The sequence below is a fragment of the Megascapheus bottae genome, chromosome 10 (assembly GCF_031878675.1).
Source record: "Megascapheus bottae isolate mThoBot1 chromosome 10, mThoBot2.hap1, whole genome shotgun sequence".
NCBI lineage: Eukaryota > Metazoa > Chordata > Mammalia > Rodentia > Geomyidae > Megascapheus > Megascapheus bottae.
This window is the reverse complement of record NC_143518.1, coordinates 7,544,023-7,567,325: the sequence shown is the minus strand read 5'-3', so window position 1 is coordinate 7,567,325 and position 23,303 is coordinate 7,544,023. Positions and strand designations below refer to the sequence as shown.

At 41.5% G+C, this 23,303-nt stretch overlaps 1 protein-coding gene and 1 long non-coding RNA gene across 2 annotated transcripts in view; one reads left to right on the top strand and one right to left on the bottom strand.

The window, feature by feature from the left end:
* LOC150057375 (uncharacterized) overlaps positions 1 to 21,007 on the top strand; it is a 57,494-nt gene extending 36,487 nt beyond the window's left edge. The window contains exons 2-4 of the long non-coding RNA XR_016536762.1: positions 13,618 to 13,753; positions 14,708 to 14,889; positions 20,878 to 21,007. This is a non-coding gene — a long non-coding RNA (uncharacterized LOC150057375). The remainder of the gene's footprint in view (positions 1 to 13,617; positions 13,754 to 14,707; positions 14,890 to 20,877) is intronic.
* LOC150057376 (protein RoBo-1-like) lies at positions 10,049 to 20,039 on the bottom strand. The gene is made up of 6 exons (XM_090339700.1): positions 19,236 to 20,039; positions 13,612 to 13,748; positions 13,283 to 13,390; positions 12,519 to 12,668; positions 11,141 to 11,272; positions 10,049 to 10,331 (listed from the first exon to the last, which is right to left on the bottom strand). The coding sequence occupies exons 1-6, from the start codon at positions 19,256 to 19,258 to the stop codon at positions 10,129 to 10,131; spliced, it is 753 nt and encodes a 250-aa protein (XP_090195826.1). The 5' UTR covers positions 19,259 to 20,039; the 3' UTR covers positions 10,049 to 10,128.
* Positions 21,008 to 23,303: the final 2,296 nt, after the last annotated feature.

Below are 23,303 nucleotides of genomic sequence, written 5' to 3'. Positions count from 1 at the left end.
AAATGTCAGGATTCTTAGTACTCAGGCAAGGTGGGAAGAAGAAATACTGTACAGCTGTAGGTCCTTGCGTCCCACGAGTGTGTCCCAGAGTATCACATACACTCATTTTGTGAGGGTAACAGTGCCAAGGAGAGTCAGGAATGCTGCTGCTGGAGGAAATTATCACTGGAGCCACCCAGTCCTATTTCATGACAAGGAATAGTGAATGGATGGAAATAGGGAGCCAGCTGCCTTAATTAAGGTCACAAAATGCTGGCAAATGCAGGTTGCTGCATATTGTTGGTGGCTCCTAGTTGAAGTAGTCTGTACAAGACTTTTACTTGTAAGACTAAATTATTCTGTACAAGTATATGGATGTAGCACTCCAGATGGTCAATTCACCTCCTCAGTGAGGATTTCCCTGTCCCTGGGAACGGCACCTCTTCCTTGCCGTTCTGTACTGCTGCTGTTTCCCTCTGTAGTATTCATTATCATTCATTGTCATTTTTTCTTTGTTTTTTTATCTGTCTCTTTCATCAGAAAGTAAGCTCTATAAGGGCAGAGATTTCTCTGCTAATTCCAGTATTGACTTGAAGGGATTAGAAATTGCTACATGAGGCTGGATACAATTTCTTACGCCTGCAGGAGCCTGAAATTGAATGACCCCTAGGGGGAAAAATGCAAGCCAGGTTCTATCAGGGGAAAAAAAAGTCACTAAATAAAAAAGTGTATGGCTCAAGTTGTAGAAGACCTGCCCGGTAAGCTTGAACCCTGAGTTGAAATTCCAAGACTACTAGAAAAAAGCAAGTGTTAAATGAGAGCTACAAAGGTGAAGAGTAGATAGATGGCATGGGTCTGTTTCTAGAGACTATTTTGAGAACATGAAACCAACCTCCTGACAGTAGCAGATAGCAGCCAATTTTCTATTTTAGTTTTTGTTTTGTTGTACTCAAACTCCTGGGACCCCGAAAGAACCACCAGAGGCCGAGGCCAAAGCAAAGGAGCAAGGGTCATTTATTACAAGTTCAAACCCGGACCTCTGCGTACTTGTTGCCAAGTGATACGGAGAGGTCCCGAGCAAAGATTTTACACAGCTTTTATAATCATGAAAAAACAAGTTACAGCTACAGGCTCATGAGTGGATAACATTTAGTTTGACATTTAGTTTGATTCATAAGTATATTTCTGATTGTTTTGGGTGTAGTGACTAACTGTTGGGTACTGGTGACCTGCTAGACCCTGTAAACAGGCCAGTTACTGAAATCTATGTACATCAATTTTGTTCCTAGAATAGATGTTTACCATGGACCCTAAAGTTTTTACTTCCCAGAACAAGGTGGGAACCAGGTGGGAACAAGGTGGGCCTAGAGGGGGTTTCTTAGCTTGTCCTCCTTCAGTTTGTTTTGGGTTTTTTTTATTTTTTCATATATTTTTTATTGTAATTAATGGAAGGGTTACATGATATTCACCAGATAGAAGGTGCATCAATTCACATACATTGATACCCTTTCTCATGTCTTGGTCCCCATTTCCCTCCCCCCATGCCCACCCTCATCTTGTTTTCCCCCCTTCCCTATCCAATTTCAAATAACCCAATACAAATATATCCAATATATCAGATAACAAAGTGAGATATTGTAACAATATAAGATAGCCAAGGGACAGCAAAAGAGATGAGAGATAACATAGTACATTAAGGACAACAATCACTCATTATATGGCTTTTGTTTCTATGTCCTAGAGGTCCTTTCATTTAGCGTCATACTGTATAGCCTTATGTATCTAGGTTTTGCTCTATTGCAAATCTCTGCTAGGAGAGCCCAAGGTTTCTACTGATTATGACAAATGAGGGAAACCATTGAGCCTATGTTCCTTTGAGTCTGGCTTACTTCACTTAATACGATTTTTCTAAGTCTTTCCATTTCCTAACAAATGGGGCGATGTCATTCTTTCTGACAGCAGCGTAGAATTCCATTGTGTACAAATACCACAACTTGTTGATCCACTCATCAACTGAGGGACATCTGGGTTGGTTCCATATCTTTGCTATGGTGAATAGTGCTGCAATGAACATTGTCGTGCTAGTGGATTTAGTATGTCCTTTTTTACAATTGGGTAAATGCCTAGTAGTGGAATTGCTGGGTCATAGGGGAGTTCTCTGCTAATTCCAGGATTGATTTGAAGGGGTTAGAAATTGCTACATGTGGCTGGATGCAATTTCTTACACCCGCACTTCCAACTATTCAGGAGCCTGAAATTGAATGACCCCTAGCGGCGAAAATGCAAGACAGGTTCTATCAGGGAAAAAAAGGTCACTAAATAAAAAAGTGCATGACTCAAGTTGTAGAAGACCTGCCCGGTAAGCTTGAACCCTGAGTTGAAATTCCAAGACTACTAGAAAAAAGCAAGTGTTAAATGAGAGCTACAAAGGTGAAGAGTAGGTAGATGGCATGGGTCTGTTTCTAGAGACTGTTTTGAGAACATGAAACCAACCTCCTGACAGTGGCAGATAGCAGCCAATTTTCTATTTTAGTTTTTGTTTGTTTTGGGTTTTTTTTAGATTTTTTTACTGTGTACAATAGTTTGATATTTTATTTTCTGTTATGTCTTATTACCAAAGTTGTTATTATAGAGAAATATTTTTAATATTAATTTTTTTAAGTTTTCTCCTTTTTTTGCTTGCTTTATTATTAACAGTCTCCTGGGAAATTAAATTGAGTGACTTAGAGGAAAAAATCGTTGATGAATTCAGCTCCAGTGGTTTCAAGTGCCCAACATGCTTTGCTGTGAAGGGAAGAGAATGTGATTCAGAACTCAGATGGTGTGCAGCAGATAAAATAAAGTGTGTTGAATTTTCTGGCATCATAAACACAGGTACTTCTCTAAAATTTGGTATTTTGGGTAGGCAAAAATAAGTGGCACTCTTGAAATATAGGGCATTTGTTTTACAGTTAAAATTAAAGAGAAGCCTGCTTTTGTCCAAATCTCTTAAACATGATGACATAGCAGTATATTGACTTTAATATACCCTGTTTCTTTCTCCTGTTCATTAATTCACTTCTGAATTTATATATGCATTAATTGCCAAACTATGTGCTAGCTTCAGGATACTGAGACTTTGGCCTTTGAAAACACTCATTTATTTTTTTAATACAAAGCAATTTGTATGTAGGAGGAAAGATCTTTTTTTAATTTTCAAAGTGAAAGCTTTGAGTAGAAGGCTATTACTAGGCTTCAAAAACAATCATCAAGAATAATTTACTGTCCAAGACATGAGAAAAGGTATCAATGTTTGTGAAGTAATGCACCTTCTATCTGGTGAACATAATGTAACCCTTTTATTAATTACAATAAAAAATATATGAAAAAATAATAATTTACTGTGCTTTGAGAAAGGTCAGTGTCAAACTCTAAAGATACAAATTTGAACTGACTGAGGAGTGATAAAGTGACTTAGCATTAACTGCTGCGTCATAAACAGCTGAGGGTCCAGTTTTACATTTCTGCTACCATTTATGAAACATAATGATTTGGCTTTGCTTTAGAATAGCAATGAAAGATGGTATCCAGTGTCGTAAAATTAAATCATTAAGAGCAAAGACTATTTTGCCCTGTAGAAGAATGTACTCGAAGGCACTTTGAAAGATCAAAAAAAAAAAAATGACCAAATGGTAGCTTTCAATGGCTATTCCTATTTCTTAATAGATAACCCAGACCAAGAATAAGAGAAAGTTGATTTATGTCTTTTTATTACATGTACATATCTGAATTACAGATAGACCAGATCCTTGAGTATCAATAGTATACAAGATACTCAACAAAGCATTTTAGTTTCTGATATTCTTTAACACAAAATGTCTCTAAAAGCATATGCTAGATGCCCAAATGGTAATGTGGGTTGGAAAAAGATTCTTTTAAATAATGCTTAAAAGGCATACCAATATTTGACTGACATAGATTATAGGGAAATGTAAGTATTCAAAGGCCCTGTGTTTGGAGGAAAACATTTTAGCCCATTTCCTATGCTAGAGCTATCAGTATTGGGCAAGTCACTGAAGAGCATATCTGACTTATGTCCTACTACCAGATCAGACTGTATGAGAAAAGGGGGAATATAAAGGAGGAAGAGGAGAAAGAAGGGAGGGGAGAATGGAAGTCTTACTGTATGATTTCTTGCAGGTAATAGCAGCATAATCATTGAAATGAAGAAATGCATACCAACAAGCCTATGTAATGAGAAAGTAACTTCTTACATGGGTCTTTCAGTTACTAATGAGAGCACAATCTGTAAATCAGCTATCAGAAATAGGGCCAGAGTCAGACACCCAGCTTCCATCTTCATTGTTCTTTTCCTGGAGAAGCTATTTTTTTGAGCCCCAGCAAAGGCCTATCTATTTCCATTTATAAATAAAGTTGTATTTTTGGTTTACATTTTTGTTAATGACTACTGATTTCCAGTGGGTTTATTTGGTTGTCCCCTTATTTACTCCTTCAGCAGAGGTTACTTGTGTGTGCCGTGCTTCACACAAAGTGGATCAGAGCCAATGTCAGGTCCTTGTCTTTCAAGTTTCTGAACTTTTGGGGAAGTAAAAGGCATAGAAATTCATGTAAGAAACATGAATAAGCAATAGAGCTCTAACCAGGCAACCCAGAGTAATTGATTTGGACACATGGTAAAGTGGAAAATGGCAAATTTGATTAGAGAAATGTGAAGATTTTAGATGAACTTTGAGATGTGCACTATATAATCAAGGAATGGTTAGGACATGGAGATGGAGAATCAAGCAGAGACCACACAGTTCAGAAGCTGATGCCAATAGTAGAGAGTGAGGAGAAAGAGTGAGGAATAACATGTGCCTGGCTGGAAGAGAATTTCTGGGAGCCATAGAAGGTACTACCCACAGATAAACACACCCCACTCAGTCTGACGTGTAGCAAAACTATCACCATCTCACAAGTGGTCACTGATCCAGTAACAGAATGAGCTTAGCAGCCATTATCACTAAATAGCCCAACAACACTCAGTACCACTCTCGTCATCCATCATCCACAGTGTACTTCTCCCAGTGTTAGCAGCTGGGAATTGGAGATGTCTCATCAGCACCAACTTCAGCTAGCAACAGTACAGAAACCACATGTTGAATCCTAATTCCTGAAAATATGACCATTAACTCAGAAAAAACAAGGCCAGTGGTCCTTTATTAGCCTCAGTGACTATAGCCAACTAGTCGAATAGTGGAGTGTAGACTCAAAATTCCATTCAGCAGAGTTTTTAAAAGACCACACACAGATGGTGCATCCACGCAAGAAAGCAGGCAATCAGATTTACAGATGCAGAAAATTGCAAGTTAGTGATTACAAACAGTAAACAGGTAATAAATGTTAGTGATTATGGATAGTAACTACAATTCAGATAAACTCATAAGAATCTGCAACTAACAATTACAGATAGTAAGTGTAGAGATGAAAAATAACTACCCCCAGACCCAAAATTATTCCCCTTCAGTAAGCAGAATAAAAAGAAAACTCTGATTCGAAAAATCTCCAAGGACCCAGAGGCTGCACAAACAGCAACTTCTGAACCCTGGTCAGCCATTGTTCACACAGGTGTCCAAAAGCTCCAGGATCTAACCTATTTTGTGTCAAAATTAGACTGCACGTATGGCATTGTATAGCATTTGTTTCCCAAACCATAAAACTACTCTCTGACAGTTGAATGGGACCCAGCGGGGCGTGAGAACTTCCCCTCAGTTTCCTCCAGCCTGGGAAGCTCCCCAATCCCTATCTTATCTTATCTCACTCAACTACCTGATGGGTGTAAACCTGTGATTTTTGCCTTTAAAAAGACTGTGTAAACCCTGACTGACAACTCCTCCCCCTACCTCACTGCCTCACTGCGTTGGGGTGCCTGTGGACGAGTTCCCTGCCTGGCATGTAACCCGCAATAAACCTTGCTTTTGCATTTCAGACGTCTTTGGGGACCCCATCTCAGGGCACAACAGTAAGCAGATAATAAATGTTAACAATTACAAGTAATAAACTTGAAGAACCATCAAAAGTAAAATGTATATTGCACACTGCTCTTCCTCTGTGAATTGTCAAAGAAAATAAAGTTTACATCCCAGATTATTTTCCTTTTCCTTTGCAGACTAGCCACTTTTGGCCAAGCTACTTTTGGTTCCTGCTACCTTTTGTTTCCCATCATCTCTCTCTATGAGGCCTTTGTCTTTATGGGCTTGGTGCAAGCTCTGCTTGGGACTACAGGTCTTTGTAATTGGACAGCCAGCAAACTGCTAGTATGCAAATGAAGACAAAGGCCTCAAGTAGGACAGAGCCCAAGCCTTAACAAGGAGTTATGTACAGTGCAAGGAGTGACTGAGGTGAACTTGTCACAACTCATTTACATATTCCTCAGAGCAGGCCCTCTTGGCTCTCCCCATTTGGCCAGATATCTGCAATTCAAAGGCTAACTTGTCACACCTCTAGGCCTTGGAGCTAGGTGAACAGCCTCCCCACCTCCTGGAAAGGTGTCAGGATATCTGTGAAATCAACCACACCCAGCACTTGGCTAGGGACTGGGGTGGCTGTGACTCCGTTATTTCATTGTAATTTCCCCATTATGGAAAATATTACAGTTTTCCAGGCTGTTAAACATACAAAGGAGCTGTTGCTAGGGAAGTACTTATTAGGAAAAATGGAGGAGAAAGGAAGACTCAATCTTCTACAGGTGTGGACTGTTTATTGAGCTACAGCAGCAAGGGACACAGCCTTGCAATGGGCTTGGAGGCTGTGTATCTAAGCTGGGACAGAAGCTGGGTTTTATGAGGTCTGAGCAAAGAGGCAGAGTTGAATGCAGAAACCATTCAACTCTGGGGGGAAATGTGGGAACTTTCTGACTGGGCCCACCATGGAATGTTTACAGCCAGGCTTATATCGCTATGCTCGAGACAGATAGTCTGTACTTGTGGCCTGCCTGGTATCTGTCCGAACCTAAAAACATGGAGTGCAGGACAGGGAGGGAAGTCCTTCAGTACTCCTACATCTGGGGAAAACTAGTTGCATTAAAAGGTAGATGGATGCAGTGAACAGGGGGAAACAAAACTTTTAGTTCATAGTAGCACCATGAAAGAGTGCACCACAGTACATACCTTCCTTGATTAATTTTTAAAATTTTATTGTAAAGGTGATATGCAGAAAGATTAGTGCATATTTTTTGAACAGTGTTACCCACTCTCTCATTCTCTCCCAGGTTTTCCTCCCAATTCCTTTACCCCCTAAATTGTATAGTTCATTTCCAACATTACCTTAACTAAACGTTATCCTTTTCCTTTTGTTCTGTATACACTCTACCTTTCTTCCTTGGTTTTTGTGTGTCTCCCCTACCCTTGCTGTGTGTGTGTGTGTGTGTGTGTGTGTGTGTGTGTGTGTGTGTGTATTTGTGAATTTAATTACTATGGACATATTGGGAAGACAAAAGATATCAAGCATTCAGCCCATCCTAAATCTATGTATTTCTTGTTTTATCTATTTCCATTAAAAAATAAATGCAGCCAGGCGCACTTATTCTAACTGCTCAGGAGGCTGAGATCTGAGAATCATGGTTTGAAGCAAGCTTATGCAGAGAAGTGTATGAGATTCTGCTCTCCAATTAATCACCAAAATGTTGGAAATGGAGATGTGGCTCAAGTGATAGAGTGCTAGCTTTGAGCAAAAAAAGCTCAGGGACAGCACCAATGCCCTGAGTTCAGGCCCTAGGACAGCACATACACATTTACACACACACACACACACACACACACACACACACACACACACACACGTGCGCGCGCGCGCACACACAAAGCACAGTTAGCCCTCCCTGCTTTAAATGAGGTAAGAAAACTGACGTTTAGATGCCACTACATATCTTCAATACTTGCTGTGCAAAAATCTGAGACAGGAGTCAAATCACATTCCTCAATGGTGTTCATTTTACCTTGAGGGTATAGATGAAGCCTTCCTTTCCTGACTCAGAGCTTCGGTGAACTAAGGCTTTTACTGGACTCCCCTGACCTAGTCAAGCAAGCAGAAATCCCACTTTCAGGCAAAGGACAGAAATAAATTCAGGGTGTTGTAATAGTTTTAGGGGATCATAGTACTTTTAGGATCTCCTTTGGAACTTCAAGATTTGCAAAGAACAATCAAACCCTTTTGACTGGTCTTTAATTAAGTCTGTTCAAGTCAAAATGGATTTGACAAAACAAGTTGACTGGTACAGCACAAACTCTTCATATTTCAGAAGATTAACACAGTAAAAGATTGCTCTTCATCCATACTATAGCTCACACATTCAGCATTTTTGGTTGGTATGACTATTTCATTTTGGATTTCCTTCAAGTAGCAACTACTTAGCGACTATAAATTTCTGTCATACGGAGATTCAGTCTTCTTCTGGAGCTCCCGACAAACAATAGGTATAGAAAGAACATACAAAATCATGTGTGAAATAGCTCCAGGACTAGACCTGGGGAGGAATGCTCCCTTTATCACACAAAGAATAGCAAAGAGAAGTCAAAGATACGGTATAGCTTGGGCCAAGAAGGGAAAAGAAAGCCTACTAGCAAAAGAATGATCACAGCCAAGTGCCAGTGTCTCACACCTGTAATCCTAGCTACTCAGGAGGCTGAGATCTGAGGACTGTGGTTCAACGTCAGTCTAGGCATGAAAGTCCATGAGACTTTTATCTCCAATGAACCACCAGAAAACTGGAAATGGTGCTGTGGCTCAAGTGGTAGGACTCTAGCCCTGAGCTGAAGAGCTCAGGGACAGTGCTCAGGCCCAGAATTCAGGCCCCACAACCAAAGAATCAACACAGCAGGGCCTTATGTGAACAGAGAGACATCCTTACTTTACAAATCCTCATATGAAAAATGGGCACTCTTTCCTTCATGTCACTTCAGGAAATAAGCTGTACCCTCTTAGGAAACTGAATATGTGAAGACCCAAATAGTCTGTTTAATCAGAGTTACTTGTGGAGCCAGCACCATATAAAGACATCATGCAATGTTAGATAGTGTAAAGACTCTTTCCTGGACTCCTGCACCTCTTCACAGGCATCCTATGAATTATGGTGCTGCTTAGTGTACTTCCAAACCCTGCCATGTGTGGCCACAGCTTTCTGGGTTCCTGGCATATGTGCTTTCATCCTTTAATCTTAGTATTAAAATTACCTTCACAGAAAATTTCTACCTGTGTCCAGTGCACATAGCAAGAATTCCACATACCTGTTTCTGAGGTAGAGGAGATTCTATTGTACCTGCAACTTTAACAGACTGGAAAAAGCCCCTCATAGGTCTTGAGAAAAAAAAAGCATTTATCTTAGTAGTGGGAAAATAAGCATCAGGAGTAGAAATGATGAACTTCAGAAAAAGAGATGTGCTCTGGGGTATGTGCCTGGGAATTTGTGGCTTCTAATAAGTGTTGAATCATGGAGAGTCTTATAGATACCTTCTCAGACTCTGAAGATGTACAAGGGGTTTGGGAATTTGGCCTACTGGTAGAGTGTTTGCCTAGCATGCATGAAGACCCGTGTTCAATTCCTCGATACCACGTACATAGAAAAAGCTAAAAGTGGTGCTATGGCTCTACCAAAAGTGGTAGAACTTCTAGGCTTAAGAAAACCCAGGGACAGTGCTCAGGCCCTGAGTTCAAACCCCAGGTCTGGAAAAAAAATTCAAGATTATCTTTTCCGGGCATGGTGGCTCATGCGTGGAATCCTAGGTACTCAGGAGGCTGAGATCTGAGGATCTCAATTCAAAGCCAGCCTGAGCATTAAAGTCTGTGAGCTTCTTATCTCCAATTAACCACTAGAAAAGTGGAATTGGGGCTGTGGCTCAAAGTTAGGGCAGCAGCCTTGAGCTAAAGAGCTCAGAAACAGCACCCAGGCCCAGAGTTCAAGCCCCACAACTGAAGGGGGGAAAAAAGATGTACAAGAAAGAAAGAAGCTGGAGAATGAACAGAGATTGTTTTTTACCTAAAGTAAAATAAATACTTCCATACAAGCTTCAGGTTTTTTTTTTTAATTCCCCCATATTGGCGAAAGAAACAATCCAAGAACTCCACCATACCCAAGTTGGTAAGATTATGGGATTATGTCATATGCCTCAACAATTAAAGCAAGATCTTCAGCAAGAAGATACCGGCCAGAACTGAGGAGAGGGCGGATGTCACTGGGAGAGTTGCATCATTAGTGCCTGAGCAGGAGGTACGTATTTTTACGCCACCCATCACAGTTACATCCTTCAAGTTACAGGCAGACTCCGTTGCACAGCCCTTTGCAGAAAATGTCACAAAAGACACATTACGAAGAATTTCTGGCAAAAGAAAGATCCAGGAGTTAGTTTTTCCCCCATCCTGTTGTTCTTCTGGGCTGCCTTACTTCCTTTGGGAAATAGAAGGGTGTAGAATGCCTTTGAGAAGCACGGGCTCTAGTTCCAGTTACACGAAGAGACCCTATTGCTATTTACTCTCTGGTTAGGAGAGACCTTAAAGACGTCCTGTTGTTTCAAATACAAGACTGAGACTAAAGCTTCTGGATATTCCTTAGGAGACATACAGTTGACCTAGGCCAAACCTTTGGAATTTGGCTAAAACCCTTGTGCGGTATACCTGTCCTCTTCCTTATATTTGCTTTGTTTGGGAAAACCAATAGAAAATATTATTGAGTTCCCTTTCAAGATAGGAGTCCTTCTTCCAAAGTCTCTGACTTTCTCTGGAGAATAATACTGTGAAAACTCTTTGCATGTCTATACTTCCCTTGGTAATTTGGAGTAAAAGACTGTATCTTCATCAATGGCTTCATTTCCTCTTCTGTATTTTATGTGACATCCCATTTCTCAGTCATCTCAACTCATCTAGACAAAATTCCCTTCCCATGCTAGTCTCAGACAGCCACCCACAACTGCAGCTGACAACTGAAATGTGACCTGAGACACCAAGGGCCAGAACCACCATGCAATAGTACACACAGGCTTCAGATCTATGGATGTTGTGAAATAATCATGATTTGTTGCTTATGCTGCTAAATTATGATATAACTAGTTATACAACAGATGGCTGATCTGCTCTACCCTTTAAGAAGATGAACCTCAATTTTTTTCTTGGAAAAAAAAAATACTCATACCTGTGCCAGTAACCTCCACACACTTTTTCTCTGCCCCTGTGCATTTTAGAGAAACTGCATCACAAGGATTACTTTTCTCAGTGTAGCAAGCAGGACATTCAATTCCATTGGTGTCGGAGGACTTCTGAAACCCTGAATGAGGAGAGACAAGTTTCATCTTGAAGAATAGGCACAAAAAATGCAGAGAACATTACTACCGACCTCCCCCAGTAAAATGATTCTATCAAGATTCCTCCAAAAGAATTTACAGCTGTGATGCCATAGGAGCCATGCATTCATGGGAAAAAAGAATTTGAAAGTAATTCAGCAGTATTGCCCCTTGCATCAATTACTCTCTGTCTTGCTAGAGAGAGATACCTATATAATGGAAGAAAGGATAACCTCTGCTCTAAAAAGATACTGCTAAAATGCATGCAGGGTTCCCACCTATAGTCCCAGCAACTCCTACTGAGGCAGCGGAGGCCTTAAGATCACTTAAGCCCAGCAATTTAAGACCATCCTGGAAAACATAGCAAGATCTATCTCAGCAAAGAAACACCCAATATAAAGCCAGAAAATGAGACGCTAACCTCACAGCCAGAAAGAACATCTGCTAGGAGGCAGAATTTTCTAAGAACAAGCCTCCAGGCCTCAAAGGCATCTTGAAAAGCATCAGTGGCTCACGCCTGTAATTCTAACTACTCAGGAAGCTGAGATCTGAGAAACTCTGTTCAAAGACAGCCTGGGTAGAAAAGTCTGTAAGACTTTCATCTCCATTTAACCACCAAAAAGCCAAAAGTGGGGCTGTGGCTCAAAAGGTAGAGAGCTAGTCAGCTCAAGGACAGTGTCCAGGCCCTGAGTTCAAGCCTAGGACTAGCAACAACAACAACAAAAGAAATAAAAAATCCATTGTGGTGAGTTATATTGTTTGTTTGTATAACAGGGTTTGAAGTCAGGGTCAGGATAGTGTCCCCTAACTTCTTTACTCTGTTACTCTACCACTTGAACCATAGCTCTACTTCCAGCTTTTGAGGAGCTTTTCTTCCCCAAGAAAGCTTCAAACCATAATCCCAAGAGCTTAGAGACCTTAAGTAGCTAGAATTACAAGCATGAACCACTGGAACCTGGCCAAATGAAAGCATTTAAATCTACACTAAGCCTATTCCTCATGAGAAAATCTTGAGAACCACTTCTCCCACCCTGCTGTCAGTCCGTCTCCCATGCAGGAGGGAAGCTTATAGCCAACCTTGACCCTTCCAAAAGATAGCGAAGAGTAGAGGCAATTAACAAGCAAAACCTCTGGTCATATCATCAGTAGAAATGGGTTACAGAAAGGCACAAGTTAGAGAGGAACAGATACAGGAGTATTAAGGGAAAGCACAGAAACGTTGACACTCACATGGAAAGGCATTTCGGTTGCATTCTGCAGTTTGGCAACATTGCTGGTTGTACCAAAAGGTCCGCTGATCCCCCAGTGTTGCTGAGAAGACCAGTGGAACACACTCAGACAGTGAGCAGCCTTTCTGCTTGATAAATGCTAAAGGATTCCCTGCAGAAAAACAAACCCAAAGAAAAATTTTCCTTCCAAGTCAATATTCAAAGACTCTGTGTCATCAGTCCCCTTGTCTTTAATTTGCCTGCCTGTCCGAAAGAGTCCTACATGGATCTGTTTCGCAGAGCACACCAATGGAGGAGGAAATTCTGTTAGAAATGGAGTGTCTAGCATCTGGGAGATCCTAGGTTTGATCCTAGCCATGACACAGACACAGACAGACAGACAGACAGACAGACAGACACACACACACACACACACACACACACACACACACACACACACACACACACACATTTTAAGTAAGGGGAGTGTCATTTCCCAGTGGCCCCAAAAAGTTCAACAGAGAGCTACTGGTCTAGCAGAGCCATAATCACAATCCTCTCTCCCTTTCCCTAGAGAATCAGCCTGGCACCCCATCTACTACCTCCTACAACCCTACCCACCCAACCTCTTGCTGGCCAGTGATGACCACAAGGCAGAATGCGCTTTACAGGAATGAGAAGCTTCATCAAGTTTCTGAACATAGCAATCCCTTTTCCTCACCAATCCCCTTACCCCACCAAATACCTTCTCCATCTTCCACAGAAAGAGAGGCTGATATGACTTACCTGACACATTAATTTCCTGCTTGTTGCTGAAGCAGCCATGAGAACTTTCACAAGTCTTCAAGTTAGAATCACATGTTTGCCACAGGCACTCTGAACATTTGTAAGTCTCTACAATGAGAAAGTAAATATTGTTCAAAAATAATTCAAGAAGGGAAATGGTCAAGTATTGTAGTTGTTTCTAGAAAATAGGGTTCCATGAAACTCTGTCTTGGAGGGACCAGATGGAATCCTGGAGGAGGACTTGGTTGATAGGCCCTCCTTCAGAATCTTTACTGCCCTCCCCACAACTTTCCATCTATAGAAGAAAGGGGTCAATTGTTTATTCTTACCCACAGTACTGAAAACAAAGATGGTAAAGACACAGGTGCTAAAGAGACTCTTCTTGGTGGAGAACTGGAACATGGTGATGCTGGTGCGACACTGCACAGAGCTCCCAACTGGCTCTACCGGATCCAACCAGCAGATTCTGGGGTAATGGATGAGGAGATGATGATGCAGTAATATCTCGGGATAGTGTTTATTAAATAACTAATATTCGTTACCATCATGGGGCAAGGAATAAGTTTAACCAATAGATGTGGCTTAGTTCAATTTCTTTTCCCCAACCTTCACATTGATCAGTTCAGACTGGACCAGGGCATAGTTAAGGGAGTTACAGGAAAGCAGACAAAAGGGGCACATTTCAAGGGGTAGATGACAAAAAGTCAGGAAGCACTTAAGCAATTTGGGTAATGAATCCAGAAATTTCCTCACTAAAATAAGCACATATAAGGAATCTTTTGACAGAGAATACTGTAAAAGGCTAAACACTCATAATCTCTGCCTTTACTTAGAGGATTAAAAAAAAAGTACAACCGAGATTTTTGCTGGCTCATTCATAGTTCAAGCATTCCTTCAAATCTCCTGTAGCCAGTTACATTCCCCACAGGACCCTGGAGCTCCCAGGGGGCCCAGGTCTCTAATTTAGCATTCCAAATGCCAGACAGTTCTGTCACTCAGTTATTCATTTTGCAAGTGAAAATATATCAAGTCCTAGATCTGTGCCAGATGCTGCTCTTTGAGGGGGCGGGGTGGGGCGTGGAAGAGAATCTGAGATGAAAATGCTATTCCCATCATCAAGGCATTCAGGAAAGTACATCTCTATTTCTCTCAAAACGATTTTTACATACAGGGATTCTTTGTTGGATGGGTAAAGGAAATAAGATCTGTACAGATGACAGGACTGACTTGGCTAAGATGGAGAAATCACAAGTACCTGGACTCGTAAAAATTCAGGACCTTGAGCTTATTCAGCCTGCTCACGCTACTGGTGCTCAACCATTGGTGCCAACGTGTCAGATGGGTTCTTTGCTTATTTTTGTTGTTGTTGTTTTATTGGAGAGAAATGGAGAAACCATTCTCGTAGGGAATGTTCTATCTTTTTAGAAAGGCCAACCATCCTACTCAGCAGTGAGAAGTGTCTTAGCTGAGATCATGGATTTATCCATTCCAAAGTCATCTTCCCACAAAGAGCTAGCTTCCATCACGCAGATGTCACCACCCCACAATGAAATGCTCACCGTCAGTATTTCTGATGTTCTGAAGGGACTCCCTCTGAGGTGGAGAAGGTAAGAGATGCAAGGAAATGTAGACAAGGAGCAATGAAAGTAGACGCTCCTCTCTAGCCCCACTTTTACTGACTTATATAGGACTAGTGGTCACGTGGCCCTAATGGGGAGGAATCTACACTGCTTCTCATAACCCACCCCTGCCTTCCCCAACTCCATCTCCCCTGGGCCCCGTTCCTGGAGAAACCTCACCCCTCTCCTGAAAGCACACATTTCCCCTGGTGAAATCATCTGTGGCAGCTGTGCTTGTGGTTTCACAACTATTAACTTCCTCGTTGCTATACTTAGACCACAGTCTCTCCCTCTGCACCCCTTCTATCTCCCACTCTTCTTGGGGCTCTCAGTGCCCATCTACAGCCATGATTAAAGTCTGCTGTGATCGGCTGAAATCTCTATCTCCTTTCTTTACTTTCTTCTCCTTGATATTTCCTATCATTAATAATTAAAGCATTATAGATAAACATTGTAAATTTCTTGGCACAAAGACAAGCACACTAGACTGGATTGATCTAGAAAGATTCTGAGAAAACAATTCTGCCTTTTCAGCTGGTTGTTAGGATACCCTATCTCCCATGTGTCTGAGTCATAGTCTAAGGTATACATTTATTTAATTCTATTAAACCTCTCACCTTCTTGCAAGTAACACTGAATCATGAACTCCTGATAGCTAAGGTGTCTAGAGATTAGATTGGCTTCTGAAAAGTATGAAGCAAGGTGACTTATAGCAAAGCATTTGTTAAGACCTTGGTTAAGTTCACCTGTCTGTTGTCATCCCATGATGCTGTTATTCAATGATGCTGTCTTTGAACCTGAAGACTGGGCTCAGGTCAGTACTGACAGATGGTCAGGTGAAGGTGCTGATTTGTCACCGCTGGTAGAAAATGATCACCCATCCCTTGTCTCACAGGGAGAAGCAAGCACAACCCACGGTAACCTGATACTGCCCAGCTTTGTGCCAAGTTCCTACCACCCAGGGTATGTCTCCCACAAGCCTACAGTGCAGCAAGCTGGCATCTTGGCTAATATATGATGAGTGTGTGAAAACTGCCAGAGGCCTACAAGGGAAATTCACTTCCTGGGGTAAAAGAGAAGAGTAGGCAAGATGCTAAGGGTGTGTAAGGTGCTCACTGTAAGAAAGAAAGAAAGAAAGAAAGAAAGAAAGAAAGAAAGAAAGAAAGAAAGAAAGAAAGAAAGAAAGAAAGAAAGAAAGAAAGGAAGGAGAGAGAGACAGAGAGAAAGAAAGAAAGGAGAGAGGCAGAGAGAGAGAAAGAAGAAAGAAAGAAAGAAAGAAAAAGAAAGAAAGAAAGAAAGAAAGAAAGAAAGAAAGAAAGAAAGAAAGAAAAGAGAAGGAGGGAGGGAGGGAACGAGGGAGGAAGGGAGGGAGGGAGGGAGGGATCTTATACTCAGAGACTCCAATTCAATATACTACTTTATGAATACAATGCAACTTGATGATTGTCTTTCATCATTCTCAGCCCACTTCTCCCCAACCCACTCCTTTTCTCAATTTAGTTAATTCTTTTCACACACACACACACACATATATATATAGATTATTATAACTGCATTCACTTAACCTCCCTTTCTTCTTTTCAGCACCTTCCTTTTACCTTATTACTTCACTTCTCCCCAGACAACATGTGTTCCAACTTCTTCATACTCATTTTGTTCAACTGTAAGTTGGCGCTGCTCAAAGGAGTTACACCATTCGACTCCTCCCTGCATATGCTATACATCAGTTAATGTGTGTTCACTGTCCCACACACCCTCAAAAGCCCTCATTTTCTTTGGAAAGCTGTGGTCATTTTGGGGATAAGAAATAGCATTCTGTTCAGAGTGCCATGCAAAAATACTTCTCAGGAGGAGACCACTTCTCAGGAGAAGTGCCACCTTCTTGACACCCAGAAACAGTTTTGACAGAGACCCATAATCTATCATCCTGATCAGATTCAAGCTCTCCTGTCACCTAGGACTAAAAGTGTGGGTATGTGTGTTGCTTTCCCCATTGTTGCATTTTAGCAAACATCTTAGTTTGAGCAGATACCATGAGTCTCAAATCCATTGGGCTTCACATTTCCTGACCTCTTTTCAGCAGGAATTCTATTCATTTGGCTACTCAGAATCCCCTGCAGCCCTGTTTCCTCTTGTCTGGTTTCCCTCCACTTATTCCCATCCTGCTCCTTCCCTGTAAATTTCCACTTAACCTATGAGCAGTTTTGTTTCTGAGAGGTTTCAGTTTTGTTTACTAACTGCAGCTCTTTTTCAGAACTGTTGCTCAAGTAATAGTTCAGCTTCACATTTTATTAGCAGTTTATGACAACCGTACACATATACATACATATATAGTGATGATGTCTGCCATGTAAAGACTTACATCTGTGTATACAACGTACAGATAGGTAACTTTCGTAGAGCCTTTTATCATGGTCACTGCATTATTCAAAGTCTGTTGTTCATCAGTAAATTTGGAAACCAGTCATTGTTATATGGACAAAGGTACTCCATTTTACAGACAGAGATCCTGGCTGAGATCAATCTGCTTTACTAATCTGTTACACACTATGGTAACCCAACTGCCCAGGATATCTGTACCTAGCTGTGCTTGAGTGTATTTGCTGGTGAATGATTCCCTTATTCTCTGTCTAAGAATAGCAATGCCTACTATCAGGGGTGTGTGCGTGTGTATGTGTGTGCATGTGTGCGTAATACCATATCTTGAACCCAGGTCATCTTGCTCTTGCTTGGCTATTTTTTTTTTTTTTGCTGATGACTGGTGTTCTACCACTTGAGCCATACCTCCAGTTCAACTCCTCTATCTGAGAGATAGACTCTCAGAGAGCTTATTGCCTGGGTTGGCATCAAATTTCACTTCTCTGATCTCAGCTTCTTCAGTAGCAAGGATTACACCTATGAGCTGCCAGCACTCAACTACTGGAGGCTTTATAACTCATTTTGCTCTAAATTGGTTTTTGCCGAGAGTTTGGCCTAGAGATAGAGTGCTTGTCTAGCACGCATGAAGACCTGGGTTCGATTCCTTGGTACAACAAACATAGAAAAAGCCAGAAGTAGTGCAGTGGCTCAAGTGATAGAGCACTAGCCTTGAGAAAGCCCAAGCACAGTGCTCAGGCCCTGAGTTCAAGCCCCAGGACTGCCAAAAAAATTAGCTTTTAAGGTCTCTTAAAAGATATTGACATTTGGCCCAAGAGTTTGGCCTAGTGGTAGAGTGCTCACCTAGCATGCACAAAGCCCTAAGTTTGACTCCTCAGTATCACATACACAAAAAAGCCGGTAGTGGCACTGTGGTTCAAGTGGCAGGGTGCTAGCCTTGAGCAAAAAGTATACAAGGCAGTGCCCAGGCCCTGAGTTCAAAACTCAGGACTTGGGGGAAAAAAAACATAGGGACATTTAAATACTTCCTCTCCTCTGATATTTTAAACATTAAAAGAATATCCCATTGTTTGAGAAAACAAACCCTCCATGTTTCAGTTGCAGCATGAAGAGGGAAGATTTACCAGTCTAATCAAGAGGTGGAAAGACCAATAGAGAACGTGTTCTCTATTCTCCACAGCCTCAATACTTCCCCACTGCTTTAATACCCGTAACAACCATGAGAAATGTAAGAGGCAGCAGATACAGTAACCGAGGCGCTCCACCACCCTTCCCTCTATGTCCTAATATCAATTTGTTCCATAGTCCAAGAAAGGTGACATTTTAAATTTTTCATAAGGCAAGTAATTTTCTTAATCCACTATCAGTAGTCCATTTTTTTAAAGGAAGAAAGAAAAGGCATGTTTGTTCTGCTTTGTCTTTAAAACAAAACCAAACAAAACAGGCTTTTTTTCTCCTGCCTCTTTTTCTTTTGCACTTAGGAAGAGGTGGAAGTGGTAGAGGAGGCTCTGAGGGTAGAGGTGGTGGCTGAGGTCTGTCTGTATTGCCAGATCATGCGGAGATCCCACCAGCATGTGGATTCAGACATACCCTATACAAATGGACAAATTCAAATGCAAGGGACTGAGTGGGCCGAATCCCATGGGACTCAGCAGAACCCTCTGGGAGTGAAACACATTCACAGTATCTTGATAGCCTATTAGTGGATTGGGTTGTGATGTTGGCCCCAGCAGGAACTGGAGTTTTACAGCTGGATTGTGAAAAGGAAAGGCCACTGGACCATTGAGGGAAGAGGAGGAGAAGGGCAATTTAAGGAAGAGGACTTAGTGCTCTTGGCAGCCTTGGCTGGATGATTAAATATTGCCCGTCCAGTTTCTTCAGGGTGAGGGAGGAGGAAGACCCTTTTATGAAAAGAGCTCAGAGACAAAGGAACGCAATAAGCTGCCAGTTTTGTGTACCTAGATGCTTGCCTGACTGGCATGTTTTTGATCACTTGGACATTTGTTCCCAGCTCCAGCTGGTAAGTGTTTGTGTGAATGGTGATGATGATGATGATGATGATGATGATGATGACGATGATGATGAAAAGGATGAATCTTGTCCTATTCTTTGTGTTCACGGCTCTTGGAGAAACTGTCCTCCCACCGGGAGAGCAATTTTGTCAGTCTTTTCCCAAAAAAAATGTTCAGGGTTTTGTGAGTCCTCCATGGGTCTTTTGAGAATGATGAGGGATGGCTGTCATGATGTGACAGGAGATTCTGGGCAGCATTGTACACTGGGTCTTCACGTTGGCCTCCATGTTCTCTAGTTACAACTTCTGGGCTGCCAACTATTCTGCATGCTGTGCATGGTATTCTTTCAGTAACACTTGAGCTGATGGCACACTCTTATTACTTGGCTTCTGAGGAGTAAATGCATTTGTACCATCCTTTGTCAAGGAATGATCCGCTCTGACAAGTGATCGATTCTCACTTGCCCAATGACCCTGAGCAGATTCTAATTTAAAAAGAGCTTGGGGGGACAGGCAATGCTCTCCCTGCAGCATTTCCACACTGGTTAAGTTGCTTGATGATTCCTCAGAGGCTGGATAAGAAGGCACTGCATTTGTGGGAGAAGTTGTCCACGTGCTCATTATGCCTGCAATAACTATTGTCTGAAGGAACAGCTCTGGGAAACCATGCTGAGGATTCTGCTCTGAAGTGTTTGCATCTGCTCCTCAGCAGCTTGGCATGGCCTTCAATTCCAAATGCATCTGATCCTGCTTGGAGTTTTCTCTAGTATTTGTAGAAATTCATGTGGCAATTGAGCTAAAAGTTCCAAGGTCACCATGGTGTCTGAAGGCACTCATTCTAGAAGACCACACAAACACAGTCACAATACAGGAAAATGCAGTTTATTGCCAGTCAAGGCTGGCAAGGCTACCTCTCCCATGGAAGAGAGAGAAACAGCACTTGTCCTTTGTTCAGCGTCAAATATACAGCCCAGGGCTAGGGGCAGGAAGTAAGGGAAGCCCTCTGCACGCACGCGCAACTGAACTCTAAAGATGGCACATCGTTGAGATGGGGATTTTCTGATTGTAGCAATTCCAGTTAGATAGCATTTCCCTGATACAGATGGGGGCTAGGGGGGAAACATGGCTCCAGGGAGTGCAGTAGGAGAAATGGCTGAAAGCCAGGTACAGTTAGGCCTGGCCAGATCATTTGGTTTTGAGTGAGGGGTTGAGGAGCTGAGAAGTAGGGCATGCTGACAATGTCAACATCTTCCCCCAGTGCTTCCCATAAGTTGAGACTGGGCTCTCCTAGCTGGACCACTGCAAGCCAGAATGGATGCTAAATCTTTGCTTGGCTGAACCTGGTAGGCGTACTTTACCACACATGTGCACTTTACCTCACGTGTATGCAGGTGATCAATTGGTAGTTCAAAGCCTAAAGTCAGTGAAATGATACTTTCCAATGTCACCAGATCGTGAACTTGACCTTATTCTAGGCAGTCCTCACTCCTCATGTGAGGCAGTGATTCCTGGGGATGGAGACTAGTATAAGTACCTTAATAACATGTTTTTTTTCCTCTTTTTTTCTGTTTCTCCACTTTTACTCCTAGAAATAAAGCTTCTGGAGCCACAGAATCTCTAGGAAATGGTGCAAAAGTATGAATCATCTGAATCTTGTAGAACTAATGCATGTGTAACTGTTAATAGTCAATTGTGAGCTGAATTCTTCAAGATAAGGGCCAAAAGTATAATTCCCACAATACGATCTCCATCACCTCTCCCCAAAACAATGGCCAAACTCAGTAGATGGCCCTAAGTAAAAGTAAGTTTCAAAGTGTATGTCTGTGGGGATTTTCTCTAGTGTATTAAATGAAAATGACAACAGTTGTCTTCCATTCAACAGATAGTTTAATATAAAGTACAGACCACAAACCAACTCCTCAGGAAGTGTGAATCAAAATGGTACATGAGAAAACTCTTTAAGATCTTATCTTTTTTCCATCTGCATTTCAAAAATCCTTAACCAGATTCACAAAACCCTAGAGAACATTCCACTATTTCCCTTACCTTCTAAATTCCAGCAATTAATTTTCAATTCTACTTTTCAATTCTGGCATTGTCAAGTGGTCGTCTGTGGGGCCACACACATTTGAAATGACTTGATATTGAAAATACTCTCCCTCATCACACACCTCAGGATCTTACACTCTCATGGTCTTTATAATGAAGCCAAGAAAAACCTTTAAATGCCTTACTTCTAAAGACTTTATCAGGGCCTGGAGTTTGGCCTAGTGGTTAAAGTGCTTGCCTAGCAAGCACGAAGACCCAGGATCGATTCCTCGGTACCACCTATATAGAAAAAAAAAAGCCAGAAGTGGTGCTGAGGCTCAAGTGGTAGAACCCTAGCCTTGAGAAAGTCCAAGGACAGCGCTCAGGCCCTGAGCTCAAGCCCAGGACTGGCAAAAAAAAAAGATAAAGACTTTATCAGTCCCATGCAGTAAATAGGCAATACAACCTTAAGATAGAAACCATTTTAATAACAATGTTTTCCAAAATATCTGAACACTGGATCTATGGATCCACTTTTTTTTCAAAATTTTTATTATGATTAATAGAAGGGTTACATTATATTCACCAGATAGAAGGTGCATAACTTCACAAACATTGATACCCTTTCTCTTGACATGGTCCCCATTTCCCTCCCACCCTCTCCCTGCTTATCTTGATTTCCCCCCTTCCCTATCCAATTTCAAATAACCAATTAAGCACATACAAAACATATCAGATAACAAGGTGAAAAATTGTAACAATATGAGATAACCAAGGGATGGTAAAAGAGATGAGAGATAACATAGTACATTAAGGACAACAGTCACTCATTATATGGCTTTTGTTTCCTTATCCTGGAGGTCCTTACATTTAGTGTCATACTCTTTGGCCTAATGTCTGTAGATTTTGTTCTATTGTAAATCTCTGCTAGTAGAGCCCAAGGTTTCTACTGATTATGACAAATGAGGGAGACTATTGGGCCTATGTTCCTTTGAGTCTGGCTTACTTCACTTAATATGATTTTTTCGAAGTCTTTCCATTTCCTAACAAATGGGGCGATGTCATTCTTTCTGACAGCAGCATAGAATTCCATTGTGTACAAATACCACATCTTGTTGATCCACTCATCATCTGAGGGAAATCTGGGTTTGGATCCACTTTTTTTTTTTTTGGTTGGTTGAACTCTGGGGCTGGATCTTCAGCTCAAGGTTAGTGATTTACCACTTGAGCCATAGCCCCACTTTTGGTTTTCCAGTGGTTAATTGGAGATGAGTCTCACAGACTTCTGTGTCCAGACTGGCTTTGAACTACAATCCTCAGGTTTAAGTCTCCTGAGTAGCTAAGATTATAGGCCTTCTTAGATGAAGCGTGAACAAAACAGCAGCAACACACACTTGCGTGAACACACACTCACTCCTGAGTACATCTCACAGACATGCACAGTGAAATGCACATTCCACATAGATATGATCACAAAATAAGAAAGAAAGAAGATTTGGGAAAGTCAGGGTAAACAGACATCCTGAAATGTAAAACCTTACTAATAATGGAACAATAAAATGAAATAATGAGATGTCAGCATAGGATTTTATAATAATAATAGCAGATTTTTAATGTTTTCACCACAAAGCAATAATAAATGTCTACATATATTAAAACAATACGTAGTAGTCCATAACTATGTATAATTTTTATGTGTCAAAACTGAATGTGTGGCCAGGCACTGGTGGCTCACACCTGTAATCCTAGCTACTCAGGAGGCTGAGATCTAAGGATCGTGGTCCAAAATCAGCCTGGAGAACAAAAGACCCTGAGATTCTTTTTTTCAATTAACCAGCAGAAAACCAGAAGTGGTGCTATGGCTCAAAGTGATAGAGCACTAGCCTTGAGCTGAAGAGCTCAGGGACAGCATCCAGGCCCAGAGTCCATGCCTCACAACCAGCCAAAAAAAAAAAAAAAAGGAGTGATTTATTTTTCTTTTCATCTC

What these genes read in the sequence shown, in the direction of transcription:
- LOC150057376 (XM_090339700.1), bottom strand. Translation starts at nt 19,258, where the DNA reads ATGCCAGTCAGGCAAGCATCTAG. An exon ending in CCAGTCAGGCAAGCATCTAG is followed by an intron (nt 13,749 to 19,235) that starts GTACACAAAACT and finishes CCATTACCCCAG; the next exon opens with AATCTGCTGGTTGGATCCGG. An exon ending in GCAGGAAATTAATGTGTCAG is followed by an intron (nt 12,669 to 13,282) that starts GTAAGTCATATC and finishes GTTTTTCTGCAG; the next exon opens with GGAATCCTTTAGCATTTATC.